This window comes from Taudactylus pleione, unplaced genomic scaffold, assembly GCF_031769625.1.
Source record: "Taudactylus pleione unplaced genomic scaffold, aTauple2 ptg000114l, whole genome shotgun sequence".
NCBI classification, from domain to species: domain Eukaryota; kingdom Metazoa; phylum Chordata; class Amphibia; order Anura; family Myobatrachidae; genus Taudactylus; species Taudactylus pleione.
This window is the reverse complement of record NW_028284516.1, coordinates 13,507,688-13,527,739: the sequence shown is the minus strand read 5'-3', so window position 1 is coordinate 13,527,739 and position 20,052 is coordinate 13,507,688. Positions and strand designations below refer to the sequence as shown.

General features: G+C 41.3%; 1 protein-coding gene across 1 annotated transcript in view; it reads right to left on the bottom strand.

Annotated features, from left to right (window-relative positions):
- Positions 1–311: 311 nt before the first annotated feature.
- LOC148524960 (aquaporin-4-like) overlaps positions 312–20,052 on the bottom strand; it is a 37,736-nt gene continuing 17,995 nt past the window's right edge. The window contains exons 2-4 of the mRNA XM_088471416.1: positions 14,400–14,564; positions 9,089–9,169; positions 312–4,255 (exon numbers count right to left, since the gene is read on the bottom strand). Of these exons, the coding sequence (XP_088327542.1) occupies positions 4,067–4,255; positions 9,089–9,169; positions 14,400–14,564 (435 nt within the window). The 3' untranslated portion in view covers positions 312–4,066. The remainder of the gene's footprint in view (positions 4,256–9,088; positions 9,170–14,399; positions 14,565–20,052) is intronic.

The following is a 20,052-nucleotide window of genomic DNA, read 5'->3' as shown; positions in this document are numbered from 1 at the left end:
GTATGCATATATTTGTTTATTGAATTGTGAATTGCTCCTTTAAAGTGGTGTTGTACAAATTTGCTCCCATGTAAAACTGTTTAGAAAACTTACCTTTCACTACACCTACGTTTTCTTTGAATAAATACGAAAGTGTATGAGTACCCTGTTGCCTATATCTAATTCTCACCTTCCGGTTGGAATCTGAGCCATCCAGAGACGGGGAAGTGGTAAGACACTTTGCATTACACTGCACCCCAACATACCACGCTTATTAAGGGTGCGACACTTCTACACTATACCCCAAAGCAGTCATTAAAAGAAGGAAACTATTTCAGAAATTGGATTTTATTGTAAATGTAAACAGATAAGTATTTGTTGGGGGAATGACATGTTAATACACAGATCTGGGCAGAAACGGTTTATTGTATGGTGACCTTTAATTTTTTTAATAAATCAAACAATTGACATAAGCACAGGTAGGATATACAGTAATAATAATAATAATAATAATAATAATAATAATAATGATTCCCAATGACTTTAGCAGCGTGGAGACTTGTGGACTTGGCAGTTTGGAATTCAAAGAAATAAAAAAAAACCCTGTAGCAACTTCACAGTTTCCATTTGAGGTCATCATTGGGAATTTAGGGATTATGAAATGGGCGTGTAGAGATATATAGATTATGGCATGTACACATTTTACAAGTCTGTTCTCTCAGGTAGATTCAAATAAAAATATATAAAGAAACCAAGCTAAAAAAATCATCATATTTGGGCTCTAATTTATCTAAAAATGTTGAAGTGTTTTTGAAATAAACATTACTCAGAATAAATAGTATATACAGCTTTGATTATATGTGCAGTGGCATAGTTGTGTAAGCAATTAATTAACCTTTATCAATCAGGTACAATTACATGTTTAGACATTTCCAGTAGGGAAAGTGGGAAGCAAAAGCATTTTCCATAACTTCAGTGGATTTAGGGCCAAATGTAATAGGGAGAGAGTTTAGCAGTAATCTCTCACACTTTTTAAACTGGCCCAATGTAATAGAGTCCGAGAACATGCAGACTCTCATGTCTTTAGACTAAAAAAACCTCATGATTTAAACTCTCATCCAGATGTTTTCCCATTTTTAAGAGAAAACTCGATCAATGTTATAGTGTGAGGGTTTACTGCTAAACTCTCACATTTTCTAAACTCTCACCCTATTACATTTGGCCTTCAGTTACTGTTATAGGGATAAATACATTAAGTCATTTATCTCTTTGCAAAGACACATCCTGCATTGCCTCTTGCAGCAGTGATGCAGGATGTGTTTGTACTGTAATGTATCAAAATGACAGTCACCAAAGAGGTATTATGGGGCATATCCACTACACGATGAATGAACGATAACAACATCGTTATCGTTCATTATACTGTGCATTGGATATGGGACCTCATTCAGAGTCTCTCGCGAGATACGATCGCTCATTTGCAAAAAGGGGCCGGGTATGCAAATCAAGCGATCGCTCTTTGTGCTGTAAAGACGCCCTCTATGTTTTAGTGAGCGATGACAGTTAGCGTACGCTGGACTATAAAACCTCCCACCTGTCACTCGCAGCACACGTCATCTCCGGGAAGGTCTGATTAATTGTGAACATCGAGGGCCATCGGAGCTGCTCGCAGTGCTTGGGGTTGACCTAACCTACCCCAAGCACTGCGAGCAGTTCAGGCTAAAAAAACAACCAAGTCACGTGTGCAATGACGCTACTTTGCTAATTATGCACACCCATTAAATGCCGTTCTGACGGTCAGACACGCCTGCGTTCGCACATCTACACCCCCGTTCACAAGCACCTTCCCCTGTTACCACGCACAAACGGCACTATCTGTCACTCAAAGCAGTGACCTGAAAGTGGGTCTCCAGCTACCAAAATAAGATTGCAACAAAAGACGTGCGCACTGCGAATTATACGCATGCGCAGATGTGCGATTATCGCTCCCAGCGAGCGAGCCCTAGCGAGAGACTCTGAATGAGGTCCCTTGTGTCCACACTTAAAGATATGTTGTTCAGTGCAGGCACCCTCCATCATGCCAGAACATGCACAACCTGATGATATCGTCAGGTTGGGCAGTATGTTCAGGCGATGACAGATGCCAACAACGACCAGCGGGAGCGTGCATCGCTGGTCGTTGCCGGCATATTCAGTGCACAATTAATGAATGATTGAACGATAACAATGTCATTATCATTCAATCATCCATTTATATTGTGCAGTGGATATGCGACTTTAGCGCACACTCGCCCTCTTACTCCACGTGGCAGTTTGTGCGCAGGACTTAAAAGAAGCACAAAATGCTGTGATTTGAAGACTGTGCCTGCACATACCTCTGTATGAGCATTTGGATGCGGCACCTGCCCGGTGAGTGGGCATAATGCCTTCCTCAGTTGGCATTACGTGTTACCTGACAAGCTGGCAGCGTTATTAAGAGAAAACAAAGGTGCCCATAGGCAAACGCAGGGGGGGTTTCCGGTTGCCTGGAAACCCCCTTCCAAGTCCACACCATGATGACCACAATAGAAATAGCATATAATACTAAAGTTGCATTTTTTTAAGATCCCCCTCAGTGTCACAAATGAAATAATTAGCACCACCTGTTGATCTTTTAAAACGTCTGAGCCAGTAATAAACACACCTGTGCACCAACTAGGAGATCTGGAAAACATGCACTGTTAGGGGTGCACTGATATAGACCATTGATAGGGTTAATTAGTAATACTGTATAATAATGAACTAGCCAGTACATAAGGAGACCAATCTGTACATATATGTCCAGGGCAGTGCTAGGTTCTTCTGCTGCCCCCCAGATTCCCGAACTTGCTGAAATTATTTGGAATGGAGCCCACATCTGAAATAAAAACATTCAGCTCAGGCAGGATGGCCCTACATACGCATATAATGGAATAATGTGATTGTTGGTCCTATATATGTCAGAATTATTACATACATTATACTTCGTATGATGTATATTATAGCTGGTTAATTGCTGATTATTTCCTATTCGTGGACTGGCCACACTTGCTTTAAATTCAAGCATTTGGAAACCCCCCTCTAGAAATCCTGCATTTGCCACTGGCACCACTGGAGAAATCTCCTATTTCTCCATGGACTGCCTTTTTATATGTATGAAGAAGTGTTAATATCCCCTTTTTTCAGCAAACACACCAAAAAATGGGTTATCACCGCCTGATACTGTGACCGCTCAGTGATTGGTGAGCAGCAAATGGGTTGTGTATATAGTGCTATAGTTATGTCTCATAATTTAATGTAGACATTGGATAACAGAGACACCATTTTCTGGCAACTGTTGCACATATGAATATAATATTAATATATAGGAATAAAGAGATTTGATAGTTTTCTATTGACCACAAGTGGTTGGTGCTGGACTGAGAGCCGGGTGACAGGACTATGGACAATTTAGACAGACACGTAGGTGACAAATGTGGATGAGATCAGTCATCATTGGGGTCTGAGTGCATATGATTGATGACAGCATACACAGGCAATCAGCGGCCAAACAAATGTACAAACATTCCCAGTACTAGGGGTCTATTCATTAATCATCATTATCATAATGAATAGGCCACTTAATGCTATCATTATCACACAACTTTCCAGCCCATACACACCACATTATTAGTCATTTTAACTACATCAGCTATATATTGCAATACATACAGCTATAATCTGAAATAAACAACAGGGTTGTCTTCTAATTGTTTTATGGCAGTCCTGATGGGAGCACTTACTCCAGGCAATTAGGGAGGAAAAATGGGGGTGGAAAGCTGAGCAGACATTTAGCTATCCGATGTAAAGATACTATAAATACAATGAATTCATCAATAACAGATTTTTGGGGGGATTCTGGCATATACAGGAAAGCCTCAGTCAGTGCTAGGTTGTATACAGTAAGTTATGGTATTCGTTTATCTACAACAGCCCCCATTATTAGCCAGTCAGGAGTTCAGCAAGAGCCGAAACACAACAAGTTCCAGACCTATCTTTCCATAAAGCCTCACACAGCAGCCTGACAGTGTTACGCCGTTGTCTCCAGTTTGTTGTATCCTCCTCCCGGTGTGACGTTCAGTTGAACAGATTCATCTTCATTTTGTGATTTTCTGAAATTAGCCTGAAGCCTTTGCTTCACCTCAGGATCAGGGCAGAATATGTACTCATAGATAAAACTGGCCAGGATGCCGCCCATCATTGGACCAATCCAATAGATCTGTTGGGAGATTCAATCGCTGGTTAAAATACACAAGACAGATTATTTGCTGCTATTGTTTAGTAATTCCCGCAGATAAGAAACTACTCTACACGTTTCAGTTTATTTTTTAGAACTTACAGTATTGGTTATTTCCCTTTGATTTAAAATCTTGAAATTAACTGAAGTACCTCATATCCATAGGGGAGGAATTAGATTCATAGTGGTGTGTGGTGTCTGGAATGGTGGAGCGAAGGCACCTGGCGAACAACATAAGTAATATATGTCTGGCGGCCATCTTCTATTAATTGAATTCTGCCCTTAAAGTAGGTTTCAAACATTGTCACATCGGGGATCATCTACAAATATTTATTGTATTATGTTGCCTTAAGGAGGGTTATTTATCAAAGCTTAGAGAGAGATAAAATTGTGAAAGATAAAGTACAAACCAATCAGCTCCTGTAATTTTTCAAACACAGCCTGTAAAATGTAAGTTAGAAGTTGATTGGTTAGTACTTTATCTCTCACAATTTTATACTGTATATCTCCAAGCTTTGATAACTAATTAGTAACTTAGGGGGTATTTACCAATCAGCTTCTAACTTACATTTTACAGGCTGTGTTTGAAAAATGACAGTTAGGAGCTGATTGGTTTCTACACATATGATATGGGAGTGAGTGAAATTTTTTAGGGTATGTCACCCGTATAGTGGCCATCTTGGATGCAACTCTAATTTTTTAATTAGGAAGGTAGTCATGTGACATATCACTCAGATGCAGAAATTAATAATAAAAACAATGGTGTTCTTTGTTTTAACGTATCTTTTTTCATTCTCGAGCTTCCATTGCCATTAATGTCACTACCTGCAAAAGAAAACTCAGTTAAAACTCAAGAATGAATAAAGATACATTAAAATGAAGAACACCATTGCTTTTCATATGAAGTTCTGCATCTGGTTGATATGTCACATGACATGTGGCTTGCAGCACGGCGCACTTGTGGAGATATGTTATAACTATGGAGGTTATAAAAGAGATTGTATCTATCCTGTGGGAATAAAATGAATAATTAAAATAATATATAGTAATAAATTAAGAAGAGGATTAAATATAAGACACATGAATTATGTATTTTTTTCATTTCTTCTAATTTCATGTCTCTATATAGGATTCTATAATAATAGAATAAAATAAAATATACATTAAAAATAGGATTTTTTATTAACTAATGTGTCTGAAAAACAATTTAATGTCTTTGAGGATTTAGTTAGGTTGTTACCGGTAGTATGTGCATAAATATGTTTTAAAAAAAACTTTGATTGAGAATGTTTAATGAACTGGTTATAGGATAACTAACAGGTGCTATTCAAATATAAATACTTATGCTATGTTATAATAATCTCCTTTTTTTCAATTGCTATATGGATAATTATACTGGTTTAATTTTATACCTGTGTGAAGTATAATAGACCGTGACAAACGTAATGTAAACACCTCCCCCGTGTATGAATACTTAGGGGCATATGTATCAAAGCTTGATGTGAGATAAAATTGTGAAATATATCACCAACCAATCAGCTCCAAACTATCATTTCTTAAACGCAGCCTGCATAATGTAAGCTAGAAGCTGATTGGTTGGTGATATATCTCTCACAATTTTATCTCCCATCAAGCTTTGATACATATGCCCCTGAGGATGGAGAGAGGGAACGCATGAATGCTGATACACAGGCGCAGTAACTCCTTTCCAGAAAGAGGCTTGGATCTCTGAACGGCGCATGCGTACTGTGCCGTAACCGGATATTTAAAGCAGAGATGTATAAACACCGATCCACACTTCTGAGGAAGCCGCTAAGGTTAAAAAAGGGCGGAGAAACGTGTTAAGACTTTCTATAGCGTTACCAGCTGGTGGTCACCACTCTTACTTTTATTTTTAATTTTTAAAGTCTATGCGCATGTGGGACTTTGTACTAAAGTAAGCACAGTACTGTAGTACTGTTTTTACAGCGCATATAAAGGACTGTTACTCCACATATTTGTAAACTGGCTGGGCTATATGCTTGCTTATATAACAAACCTTGCTAAAGAATTAAAGTCACATGGAAACTACCAACTGACAGCACAAATCGATACAAGTTAAAACTTTGTATCCTGTTGGGAACTTGTTTTGGCAACAAATTCTGCCTGTGCTAACACATTATTGCTTTTACTAGCTCTGCATTGTGGAAGTACAATGTTGCTTATATGACACTGGATTAACACCGGCCTATTGCTGTATAACTAATGCTGGACATACAGTCAGGTGCATAAATTTTGGGACATTGACAGAATTTTCATATTTTGGCCTCTATTCACCACCACAATGGCTTTGAAATGAAACAAACAAGATGTGCTTTACCTGCAGACTTTCAGATTTAATTTGAGGGGAATTACATCCAAATCAGGTGAACGGTGTAGGAATTACAACGGTTTCTATATGTACCTACCACTTTTTAAGGGGCCAAAAGTAATGGGAGTATCAACTCAAAAGCTGTTTCATGGACAGGTGTGGGCTATTCCCTCGTTATTTCATTATCAATTAAGCAGGTAAAAGGTCTGGAGTTGATTCTAGGTGTGACATTTGCATTTGGAATCATTTGCTGTCGACTCTCAATATGAGATCCAAAGAGCTGTCACTATCAGTGAAGCAAGCCATCATTAGGCTGAAAAATCAAAACAAACCCATCAGAGAGATAGCAAAAACATTAGGTGTGGCCAAATCAACTGTTTGGAACATTCTTAAAAAGAAAGAACGCATCGGAGAGCTCAGCAACACCAAAAGACCTGGAAGACCACGGAAAACAACTGTGGTGGATGACAGAAAAATTATTTCCCTGGTGAAGAAAAACCCCTTCACAACAGTTGGCCAAATCAAGAACACTCTCCAGGAGGTAGGTGTATATGTGTCAAAGTCAACAATCAAGAGAAGACTTCACAAGAGTGAATATAGAGGGTTCACTACAAGATGTAAACCATTGGTGAGCCTCAAAAACAGGAAGACCAGATTAGAGTTTGCCAAACAACATCTAAAAAAGCCATTACAGTTCTGGAACAGCATCCTATGGACAGATGAGACAAAGATCAATTTGTACCAGAGTGATGGGAAGAGAAGAGTATGGAGAAGGAAAGGAACTGCTCATGATCCAAACCATACCACCTCATCAGTGAAGCATGGTGGTAGTGTCATGACGTGGGCATGTATGGCTGCCAATGGAACTGGTTCCCTTGTATTTATTGATGATGTGACTGCTGACAAAAGCAGCAGAATGAATTCTGAAGTGTTTCGGGCAATATTATATGCTCATATTCAGTCAAATGCTTCAGAACTCATTGGACGGCGCTTCACAGTGCAGATGGACAATGACCCGAAGCATACTGCAAAAGCAACCAAAGAGTTTTTTAAGGCTAAAAAGTGGAATGTTATGCAATGGCCAAGTCAATCCCCTGACCTGAATCCGATTGAGCATGCATTTCACTTGATGAAGATAAAACTGAAGGGAAAATGCCCCAAGAACAAGCAGGAACTGAAGACATTTGCAGTAGAGGCCTGGCAGAGCATCACCAGTGATCAAACCCAGCGTCTGGTGATGTCTATGCGTTCCAGACTTCAGGCTGTAATTGCCTGCAAAAGATTTGCAACAAAGTATTAAAAAGTGAAAGTTAGATTTAGGATTGTTTCGTTTGTCCCATTACTTTTGGCCCCTTAAAAAGTGGGAGGCACATATAGAAACCGTTGTAATTCCTACACCGTTCACCTGATTTGGTTGTAATTACCCTCAAGTTAAATCTGAAAGTCTGCAGTTAAAGCACATCTTGTTTGTTTCATTTCAAAGCCATTGTGGTGGTGAATAGAGGCCAAAATATGAAAAGTCTGTCAATATCCCAATATTTATGCACCTGACTGTATGAGTATGATGGTCACTGTGAAATAATGAACAAAGATATACCATACTAACTAAACATAGGACAGACAAATAACATTTTCTATAAAGGGGCAGAATATATATTCAGAAAATGGAATTTAAGCAACTATTGGCAATATTGAGATCTGTTTATATACCAAGAGGACAATAAGGTTTCACATTAAATAATAAGTGTTTTTTTAATTTATTAGTAACACCAGCCGATACCCTTGTTTTATTGTATATTGTTTTACTAATTCTTATTAAAATATATTTTCATTAGCGCTGTTTTCTTGTATGTATATTTCTCTGTTTTCTGTAGGGCTGAGCATATCCCTATAATTGATAGCAGCTTTTTGAAATGATAGGGAGATTTATTAATTATTTTTGTATTATCTGCATTCTGCATTTGGTGGTAAATATTGAGTGAATTTAGTGCCTAGTCTAATTGTTTGTCCCCTGGTGCGGGGACTGATGTCAATGACCAAATATTCTCTATAAAGTGCTGCAGAATATGTGTGTGCTATATAAATAACTTAATAAATAAATATTTAGTATTCTCGCTAGTAAGCGACCAGGGTAGGGCGCTGGGGCTACCGGCCAGGAGCTTCTGTGCACAGTGTCTATTCACCGGATGGAGATCTGTCACCGCAACTTTTCCCACCCGCAGGACACTGCGGCACGCAGGTGGGAAAGGCTCAGGGTAGGCTGTTTTTGCGTGGCGCCGTTAAAAGGGCAGGGTGCATTTTGCCCTTTTAAAATCAGATAGGGTGTGTTGCCCCATTAAAACAGCTTAGTGGGAACACTAATATTATATTTAAAGATACTTTGGTCAAGTTATGTTTCATTGCAACGTGCTGCATATATACAAGTGATGCATTTGTTTTTGCAGTATAGTATTTTGCACACTTACCCAATGATTTTCCCACTGTCCAAATACAACACTGGTTCCTAATGATCTTGCTGGGTTCATGCTGGCACCTGTGAACTGAATCTAATGAGAGAGCACCATGTGAGGATGTCTGTATAGAATTCAATGTATTACATTAAACAATATGCGCAGAATGCGAAACTAAAATAAGAACAAGTTGATAAATGAAGATCACCAAGTATAAATGATAAAGTACAAATAAGTGTCCCGGCCTCCTGTCTGAATGTTAGCAGTACAACATTTGGATCTTAGCTCATTCTGGACTGTACAGTCTGGCGCTTTACTGAGCTTTTTCCAGCCCTAAATGACTGGCCCGCTAAGTATAGAGACTCTCGGGTAAATTTACTAAAGGTAACTTTTAACGGCTTTGATATACAATATACAGTATGGCATTAATATTGCCACGCAACTGGTACTATGGTAAAACTGAGGGCAGTTATATTTGTTTTCTGTTTTGAAGATTATTTTAGCCAAGGGCTGCCTCCTTTGTGCATAGGGGATAGGTACACTCTAAGTTTATTTAGATGAATTTTACAGCTATATTTTGATTTAGAATCCAAAAGTTATCCAAATATCATGTTATACAATAAGGGGCATATTCAATTGGGCGCAAGGTTTAGCGAGGTAAAAAACCTCTTGCCCAATTTTGGAATACAGCGGGTATGCGCACTCCCGATACCCGCTGTATCCCATTAAAAAAAGTGGTCGCCGCGTAAAAAAATAAATAAAAAATAATTTTTCACTTACCTGCCCAGGGGTCTCCGCCGCTCCTGGTGGCCTCCCCTCTATCTTCACACTGGAGAGGGGGCTGCTGGGAGTCCCGGGGGCTTCTGGGAGGCTCCAGAGGCTTGTGGGAGGGGCAAGGGCTGCTGGGAGATGTAGTTCTCTCAGCGCCCATTTCGGACAGACATTGGGGGGCCACACACACACATCACTCACACACACACACAAACACTCACACACACACTGCCATACTCACCCACTGCCGAAGACCTGGCTTCCGACACTGGATGCAGAAGAAGATGCAGAAGGACTAATTAAGCAAATTGGAAACTTCCAATTGCATAATTAGTCTTCAGGGGGGTGCCGCCAGGGTCCCAGAGCAAGTCCTGCTGATTTTCCCCAAAAATAACGAGTTTGGGAAAAAAATCACACTTTCTCTGGAGGTGCGTGAAAAAAAACCTCCCGGGGCTCTAAATTGAAAAACACATGCACCTAATTGAATAGCAAAAATCCCGTACCTGCAGGAAAAACCTGGCAGGTGCGGGATTTTTGCTATTCACACAACCAATTGAATATGCCCCTAAGAGTGTCAGAAATATTCACCCACATTAATCATTTGATCATCCAGACATAACACAAGGCAAAAATATCCATATTAACCAATAAAAAGACACACTGAACTGGTGTACTCCATGAAACAGACACTGGTATAGACATACTAGGGTGGAGAGAGTATAGAAAGTAACGTTTTATTGATCTCATCTATTGTAAAAGGTGATTGCAAACAATTAATTTGAGTGTAAACATTCAGTGTCATTTTATTGGTAGTATGTACCGTAACACAATATGAACAAGAAAATGAGAATTAAAATGAAATATAAAAATATATAATTAGTAGTAATAAATAAAACCATGTAACACCATATGGACACAAAAATGAGAATAAAATATATATATATATATATCCAAAATTATATCATTAATATAAATAAAACCATGCAATAGAATTATCATTACTAAATACCTGGGTATACAGATAAGTAAATACCATTTAAGAGCATAGGAAAATCAGTCCACAAATATATTGTCTGAGTTGTGCCAATGAAATGGACTGATTAGCACCACTCACCGAGTAGTTAGCAGTCATTTGTAGCCAATGTACATATCCTGAATAACAGGGTTCAAAGATTTCCCCAGATATCATATAAACTACAATAGTGCTTATTGGAAATGTGGACCCTCCTCATTTTTGCATTGCCCGGGTCAGCGGCAATCCCAATAAGTGCTCCGCTGACACTGCTAAGGGAAATGGTTGCCCTAAGGATAAACCAACCAGACACCGGACAGCAAATGTCTACCTTTTATAACAGTATATTAATCCTATACTAATGCCTTCTGTAGTTTACGCTCTGAAGTCTGCTCTAACAACGTTGAAACTGCTGAGAACCAATTACCTAGGACTATAACACAGGCATTTTCATTCTTTTGAACGGTGCTTAAATAAATGTGTAAATTGTTGCTACCTTCAACCTATAAGCCTACAGTACCTACCTAACCCTTACCTTATGCCTGACGTGTTTCTGTGGCGCTAATGTATATGTTTTGTTTATATTCTATGTTACACTGAGTGCAGAACTACTCCTCCTATAAATAAATCTCTTCCAGTATGACATTGACTGATGAGTAATACACATAGCAATACTGGGTGCAGTTTCATAACCAAAGAGCCCTATTGTTTTCTATAGGTGAAAACATGGCTGTCCAACCAGCTTTTCTGTGCCCCTCCGCTCCATGAGATAATCACAACACCTAACATATGACATATTTGGGGAATCTGAATAGGTGCATGAATTTAGCGTACTAGACTGTCAGGAAAGTAACAAGGAAATATAATTTAATGATACCGGTTTATACTATATTTAGTGGGCAATTGATTTAATTATTACCATCTAATTCTGACAAACCCTTTCATGCCTTCATGTTTTATTTTCCTCCAACATATTTATATATATACACATTTTACTCTACTTTGACATCTTGACCTATGTACCCCAATGACCTTCACTAAATCATGACGCTGAATTTTCATCACTTTTCTATTTTAAATCTTCATAACTATAGTGTTACACTAGTCCGTCTGTAATTATAAATTGCGCCTGAGTCCTGAAAGCTGGCACAATATAACATCTAAATCTTCCTGTAGCATAACTTACTATCCTGTTTGCAGTAAGTAACCCTACATACTGTAGCTTAGTAGCATAAGCAAATATAGACACCTTACATTGCAGACCATCTACAACATTAATAGAAAGTTTGAAAAGGAGAGGGCACCTATAGGACACCATTAATAATATTAGCCCAGTCTGAAAATATTCCAATTACCCTCTTTGTCTTCTGTACTACAAATGGGTCTTTGCCTATACACATTATTTTTTGCCTTTAACATGTACTGTCATCTTATGTAGCTTATGCAGGGCCAGACTGCCCATGTGGCACTTCTGGCAAATGTCAGAAGGGCCGATGGCCAGATGGGCCGGTCCGTCGTCAAACCCAGGCGAGCAGCTCCGCCTCCCAGCGCTCTGCTCGGCCGGGAATACTGAAAGATGGGGGCGTGTCGCGAGGCCAGGAGTTCCAGAGGTGGGTGGTGGAGCAGTATACATCTTGGAGGTGGGGATGTTGAGGAGAGTGAAAAGAACTAAGTACATTGTACAAAGTGTGAGGGTAAGGAGTGTGAACTGGATTCTGAGGGGGGTGAGGAGCCAGTGAAGCTAGTTGCCGATGGGGGAGGCCAATGCAGATGGGTTACAAAGGAAAATGAGAGCTAGCAGGTTATAGTAGTCTAGGCGGGAAATGATGAATGTGTGGATAAAAGTGTTGGTTGCATCAGGAGTGAGAAAGGCCCTGACCCAAAGATGTTAGGGACCTGGAAACCACAAGAGTGAGAAATATGAATTTGCAGGGTGAAGGATTGGGAGGAGTCAAGGATGAAACCCAGACAGTGGACTTGAGTATGGTCAGATGGGAAATGGGGGAAATGATGGAGCCCTGGGAGGGGGAGAAGACAATGAGTTTGGCTTTGGTCATGTTACTATGAACAGTCCCCCAATTAGTGTGGTTATCATCTTCATTGATTCATCCCTGGACCATCAGATGCAGGTAATGAACAAATAAATGTAATAAAAAGCTTCACACACAAAAGTGACATGCATACTAAAATGTGCCTATGTCACCTCTCATTATTTAGTAAAGCCATAAATAAGGCTAGACCAAGCATTGCCTTAGGAGAGAAAGAAAAATGTTTATTTCATTGAACGAGGTGGTAGGAAGTAGGACATTTATGCTTTTGCACAGTGCACTTCATAAGAATTTTACGCCTTCTCTGGAGTGGAGTTGTACATCTGGATGTGCGCTGTTCAGTTCATGAGCCTCAATATATATTTTGTGGTGTGCTATGAGAGTATTGATAGTTATGCAGTGTTACTGATGTCATCCATCAAATTTAGAAGATAGCTTGGCGAATGTGGATTAAAATCATTCCACCAATGATAAAAGCATTTAGGGCCCGATTCAGACCCTCTCGCTAGGATGCGTTCGCATGCAGCCTGCTGATGTTTGCAATCTGCGCATACGTACGCATCGCAGTGCGCCTGCGCGAACCAGTCCATGTGATCGCAAAGCGATCACCCCTTGTGCACAGACGCCTTGCTAGCTCAGTGACAGGATGAGGCGTTTGTGGGTGGTGACCGGGGTTGGTCGCTAAAAACGGGGGGAGTGATGGTGCGAACACAGGCGTGTCTGAACATCTAAACGCCGTTTCAGAGTCGTGCATAAATAAGACGCAGCGTCATAGAACACGTCACATAGTTGATTTACACACTGAAGCACTCGCAGTGCTTGCGGTAGGGTATGGTCAGCCACAAGTGCTGCATACGCTTCCGATGGTACTCGATGTTACTGATGGTTGCATACACTTCCTGGAGATGACGTGCATAAATGGGCGTCTAAATACACACTGCGATCGCCCGCCAAGACATAGTGGGCGTGCGAATGCCTTGCTGTGCGATCGCGGGATTTGTATACTTTGGCTGCGTGCGAACGCATCTAGTGAGCGGGTCTGAATCGGGCCCTTAATTCCAGGACCATTAGAGGCCTTTTTCTTGCAGTAGAAGTAAAACAAGTGTGACCATGTACTGTATGACCACTAAATTACCTTCTATTACATAAAAATGATCCAGTAGAATTTGTTCTGGGAGGATGACACAAGTGATCATCCAACGATTCCCATGGACAGAATTACCTGGTCATCAGCTGACAATAAAGACTCAGTAATACCCTTGCTGAATGACCAAAAACGTATTTTGTGGCCACCAATAGATCATTATATCCTGAGTAAAATATATAGTGTTGGTTCTATACTCAGTACCATAAAATACATAGTTTGCATCCATTCTTATATTCATAATATATATATATGTATATATATATATATATATATATATATATAATACCTGGGGATTACAGAAAGCTTTGCAGAATTAAAAGCGCATGTAATAGAAATACTCCCACTTACTGCAAAGAGATGTCCAATGGTAACAGACAGACCAATGATGAGGGGAATGGGGACTTTGATGTCAGTTCTTTTCTTATCACATGAAGCAAAAATTGTGAAGACCAGCTGGAAGGTGATGAGCGTTTCCACAAGGAGTGCCTGTCCGTGTGTGATCGTGGCATGTTCCTGGGAGAAAAGAAACATGCTTTATAATTGACCTTATTTATAGACTATGTCAAATAATACATGTCTCACATAGAGGCCTATTCATCAACACTAAAATATCAATGGAGGTGATTAGGTTTAGAACTCGCATGGAGTTCTGCCTAATTATCGGAGGAATTCATCAGTCCTCCTCTCCATAAGTATCTATTCTGAAAAGCTGTCATTTTTGCAATGACAGCTTTTCAGAAAACAGATACTTTTCCCTCTCTACACTAACTTACCACCGCTGTAATCAGTGCTGCGCATGCGCCATTAAATTTGCAAAAGCAGCGCATGCGCAGCACTGCCTACAGCTGCGGTAATTGTGTGGAAATTAACGCAGGTGGACGTAATCAGGAGATATCAGTGATATCTCCTGTGCTAAGTGTGTTAATGAATACTAAAAAAAAAACAGTAATTAAGGAAAATGTCCTTTAAAACCGTTATTTTAGTGTTGATGAATAGGCCCCATAGTGTCATCAGGCAGTGTAGAGGGATAACAATTAAAGTTTGCAGAGATTTTTAATGTGTTTTCAGGGCTATTTATCATGGTGGCAATGCCAGGACATCATCTCTACTATTACATACAAGGATATTAAAGATCATCTAGGATTCTTATGACTATATAATTACAAAGGTATGTTTTTGCTTTGCCATCATGTGTAATGCCATTCTGCAGGTCTAAGTAAATTAGAATTTTGTGAGATTTGTATGTGGGATATATTGTCTACAGGTGGGTTCTTTTTACTGTTCCTTCGTCGCACCATGTAGGCCATCTCGACACAACAGAACCCGTGCGCCTCGGCTGCGCCAAGCATCTTTTTTGCTGAAAATGTGCTTCTTATTCACATAATTAAAACACATAGGGGCATATTTATTAACATTATTTTTACTAAAGTAATGTGGAAACGGGTGTTTTCACACCCTTTTCACATTATCTTAATATCACATGAATGTATTAAAGGGCAATTGGAGTAGTTTTTGTGAAAATCTACACCAATCCCTTCAATTCACATATTTTTAATATTTCCCATACTTGTAATGAGAAATGTGATCTGCCCAGATTTACTAAAATATATTGTGAAAAAATACCGGGGGAAGCCCTGTGATAATAACGCCACCTTCAGATAGCATTCCCCCCGGTTCCCCAACTCCTGCTTTGCTCTGACAGGCAGAGGAGAGATGAGAGCCGGCCCCTGTGATCAGCTGTGTGGTCTAAATAGATCACAAGCTGATCACTGAAGAAAAAAAAAAAAATAGTAACCCCCCCCCAAAAAACAAACACTTACCTGCATCCAGGGACTGGTGATCGGTGCTCTGGTGAGGTCCTCTGGGGCTCCAGCTGGTTTCCTGGCTCCTGTATTGTGATTTTGGTTAGTTGCTCTATGCCAGCATCTCAGTTTGCAGCATAGAGCAGCTGACTGAGGTCCACAGTGCAGGAGTCCGGAGACCAGCTGACCAGAGACCCTGAGGACCTCACTGGAGCACTAATAACCAGGCAGGTAAGTGTAAGCAGAAAGGAGGGAGGGGGGTCATCGCAGGCGGTGTGTGTGTGGGGGGGTACCGGGTGGTTGCGGGTAGGCCCACACCCTGGCCACACGCTGTAGAGGGCAGTATGGTGAACCGATGGCGCTTGCGCGGGACCATTCTCACTGTATTTTTTTCGAAAAATACAGTGAGGAGTCTGCGGAGGATTCGCAAGGACAGAGTCTTCATCGCAAGCTCTGTCCCTGGATGCGGATGTTAGTACATCGAAGTTATAGTTCCTAAATTTGCAGTGCGAATTTCGACGAAAATATCACACTACAATTGCATTTAGTATGCGGATTGTAGTAGATAGGGGCCATAAAAGCGACAAAACTACATTGCTAGTGTACACTGATAAATGGGGTGTGCATTAACATTAGGACGCCCACTTCCCCTTACTCACATCCGTATACTTTGTCAACATAGTGAAACAATCGGTAACATCGGGCCCATATGCACATTTAATGCAGGTCAGACCTTACTCAGGAATTGCTTACTTCAGCGCACGCTATCAGGCCTCAGGCTATGTATGGTATCGCAGTGGCTAATTTATGCACGCCCCTGTAACGCCGCCCCAAAGCACTGGCAAGCCTGCGTTCGCCCGACCAGCGCCCGTCACCACCCACAAACGACACTTCGCGCACTGTGATGCATACGCAGTACGCAACAATTGGCCGATTGCGTGCATATAAGCAACTGCGAACTGCGTTCCTTGCTGAATCAGGCCCTGAGTCTGAATCGGTATAAGGGCTCCGGTATGGGCAGCCACGGCTTTTCTTCATGCCAGGTTCCAATATGCGTCATCTGCGACTTTATTTGTGTGTAAAACTAATTCCTGTGCAAATAAAGCAGCCCAGCATCCCTGGTACACTTAGTGGCTTCTCGCTGTGTCTGCGATGCGAGTAAGACGTAAAATGTAAAGAACAATACGGAACGCTACTCCATTCAGAGTGTCTCAGTCATGATAGCTGTCTCATGCCATACGGAGTTTGGACCCTTAGTGAGGACACATCTATATGAATAGAATTGGGACAACAGCCAATTCTGCTGAGTGGTAAGTTTGGGATCGGTCTGGGAATAGTAAATCTAAAATTCCATCGGTACAGCATGAGGTGAATATTTTGCAGAATAGTTTTAAAAACATCTGTACTTGGTGTGTGTTACCTTCACTAACTGTAATGCATTTCCTCACAAAGCACTTGTACACTGAGCCAGATGACATAAGTGACATCACTTTCTGACAAATATAAGGATATATATATATATATATATATACATACTTGCCTACTTTTGAAAAATAGTTTCAGGGAGATTGGAAATGGCAGTAGAATGTGCCGCGCGTAGCGCGTCGCCAAGAGGGCGTGTCTGGCTCCGCCCAGTGGGCGTGTCTAGCTCAATCTATGGGCATATGTATTGCCATTCAGGGGTGTGTCCTGCAGTGAAAGTGCTCTTAGTACTATAGTTTCCTGCAGTCGAAACTAGTACTAAGAGCAGCATGCTGCCAGAACAGGTTTGGGTATTAGAGATAAAAAGCAGTGACAAGTAAACCCTAGGGGTAAATTTACTAAAGTGAGAGTTTTTAGAAGAGAGTTTTAAAAGTGATGTTGCCCATAGCAACCAATCAGATTCTAGCTATTATCTTCTAGAAGGTGCTAGTTAAATGTTAAGTAGAATCTGATTGGTTGCTATGGGCAACATCACTTTTAAAACTCACTCCTAAAAACTCACTTTAGTAAATTTACCCCCTATACTCAACTAGCAAATACAACAATCTATATAAAACCAGTGACAATAGTAATTTATATATATATATATATTATATATATATAGTAGGGGTGTGCACCGGCCACTTTTCGTGTTTTGTGTTTTGGTTTTGGATCTGGATCTTTCTTCGTGTTTTGGATCTGGATTGGTTTTGCCAAAACCACCCTTCCGTGTTTTGGGTTCTGGGTTTTGTGTTTTGGATCTGTATTTTTTTTTAAAAAAGCATAAAAACAGCTAAAATCACAGAATTTGTTGGTTTCTCTGCTCCTATGCTATTATTAACCTCAATAACCTTAATTTCCACTCATTTCCAGTCTATTCTGAACACCTCACACCTCACAATAGTGTTTTCATGTCCAAAAGGTTGCACCGAGGTAGCTGGATGACTATGCTAAGCGACACGAGTGGGCGGCACAAACACGTGACCCATCTAGGAGTGACACTGCAGTGGCAGACAGGATGGCAGTTAGAAAAACTAGGCCCCAAACTGTACATAATGCAAAGAAAAAAAAGAAGTGCAAGATGGAATTGTCCTTGGGCCCTCCCACCCACCCTTATGTTGTATAAACAGGACATGCACACTTTAACAAATCAATCATTTCAGCGCCAGGGTCTGCCACACAACTGTGGCTGAAATGATTGGTTCGTTTGGGCCCCCACAAAACAAGCTGGCAATTAATGTGTCCCTGCACAAACTGGCTCTACGGAGGCAAGATGTCATCCTCATCCTCCTCATCCACCGATTCCTCACCCTCTTCAGTGTGTACATCCTCATCCTCACAAAGTATTAACTCGTCCCCACTTGAATCCACCACCACAGGTCCCTCTGTACCTTCTGGAGGCTGGTCTCCCTGGAAGAGCTGATAATTCATTTTGATGAACATCATCTTCTCCACATTCTGTGGAAGCAACCTCCTACGCCTTTCGCTGACAAGGTTCCCGGCTGCACTAAACACTCTTTCGGAGTACACACTGGAGGGGGGGCAACTCAGGTAAAATAGAGCCAGCTTGTACAGGGGCCTCCAAATTGCCTCTTTTTCCTGCCAGTACAGGTATGGACTGTCTGACATGCCTACTTGGATGCTGTCACCGATGTAATCCTCCACCATTCTGTCAATGGTGACAGTATCATATGCAGTGACAGTAGACATGTCAGAAATTGTTGCCAGGTCCTTCAGTCCGGACCAGATGTCCAAACTTGGTCCTGCCTGCCCTGCATCACCGCCAGCGGGTTGCTTAGGATACCTAAGTTTTTTCCTGGCAGCCCCAGTTGCGGGAGAAAATGAAGAAGGAGCCGTTGACGTGTCACGTTCCACTTCAGCTGACAGTGTGTTCACCAGCAGGTCTTTGCACCTCTGCAGGCTTGTGTCGGCCGGAAAGAGAGACACCACATAGGCTTTAAACCTAGGATCAAGCACGGTGGCCAAAATGTAGTGGTCTGATTTCAACAGATTGACCACCCTGGAATCCTGGCAAAGCGAATGAAGGGCTTCATCCACAAGTCCCACATGCCGAGCGGAATCGCTCCGTCTTAGCTCCTCCTTCACTTTCTCCAGCTGCTTCTGCAAAAGCCTGATGAGGGGAATGACCTGACTCAAGCTGGCTGTGTCTGAACTGACTTCACGTGTGGCAAGTTCGAAGGGCTGGAGAACCTTGCACAACACGGAAATCATTCTCCACTGCGCTTGAGTCAGGTGCATACCCCCTCCTTTGCCTATGTCATAGGTGGATGTATAGGCTTGTATGGCCTTTTGCTGCTCCTCCATCCTCTGAAGCATATAGAGGGTTGAGTTCCACCGCGTCACAACCTCTTGCTTCAGGTGATGGCGGGGCAGGTTCAAGAGTGTTTGCTGGCGCTCCAGTCTTCGGCACGCAGTCGCTGAATGGCGAAAGTGGCCAGAAATTTTTCGGGCCACCCAAAGCGTCTCCTGCACGCCCCTGTCGCTTTTCAGAAAATTCTGCACCACCAAGTTTATTGTGTGAGCAAAACATGGGACGTGCTGGAATTTGCCCAGATGTAATGCCCGCACAATATTGGTGGCGTTGTCAGATATCACAAATCCCCAGGAGAGTCTAAGTGGGGTAAGCCACTGGGCGATGATTTCCCTCAGTTTCTCTAAGAGGTTGTCGGCGGTGTGCCTCTTACTGAAACCGGTGATACACAGCGTAGCCTGCCTTG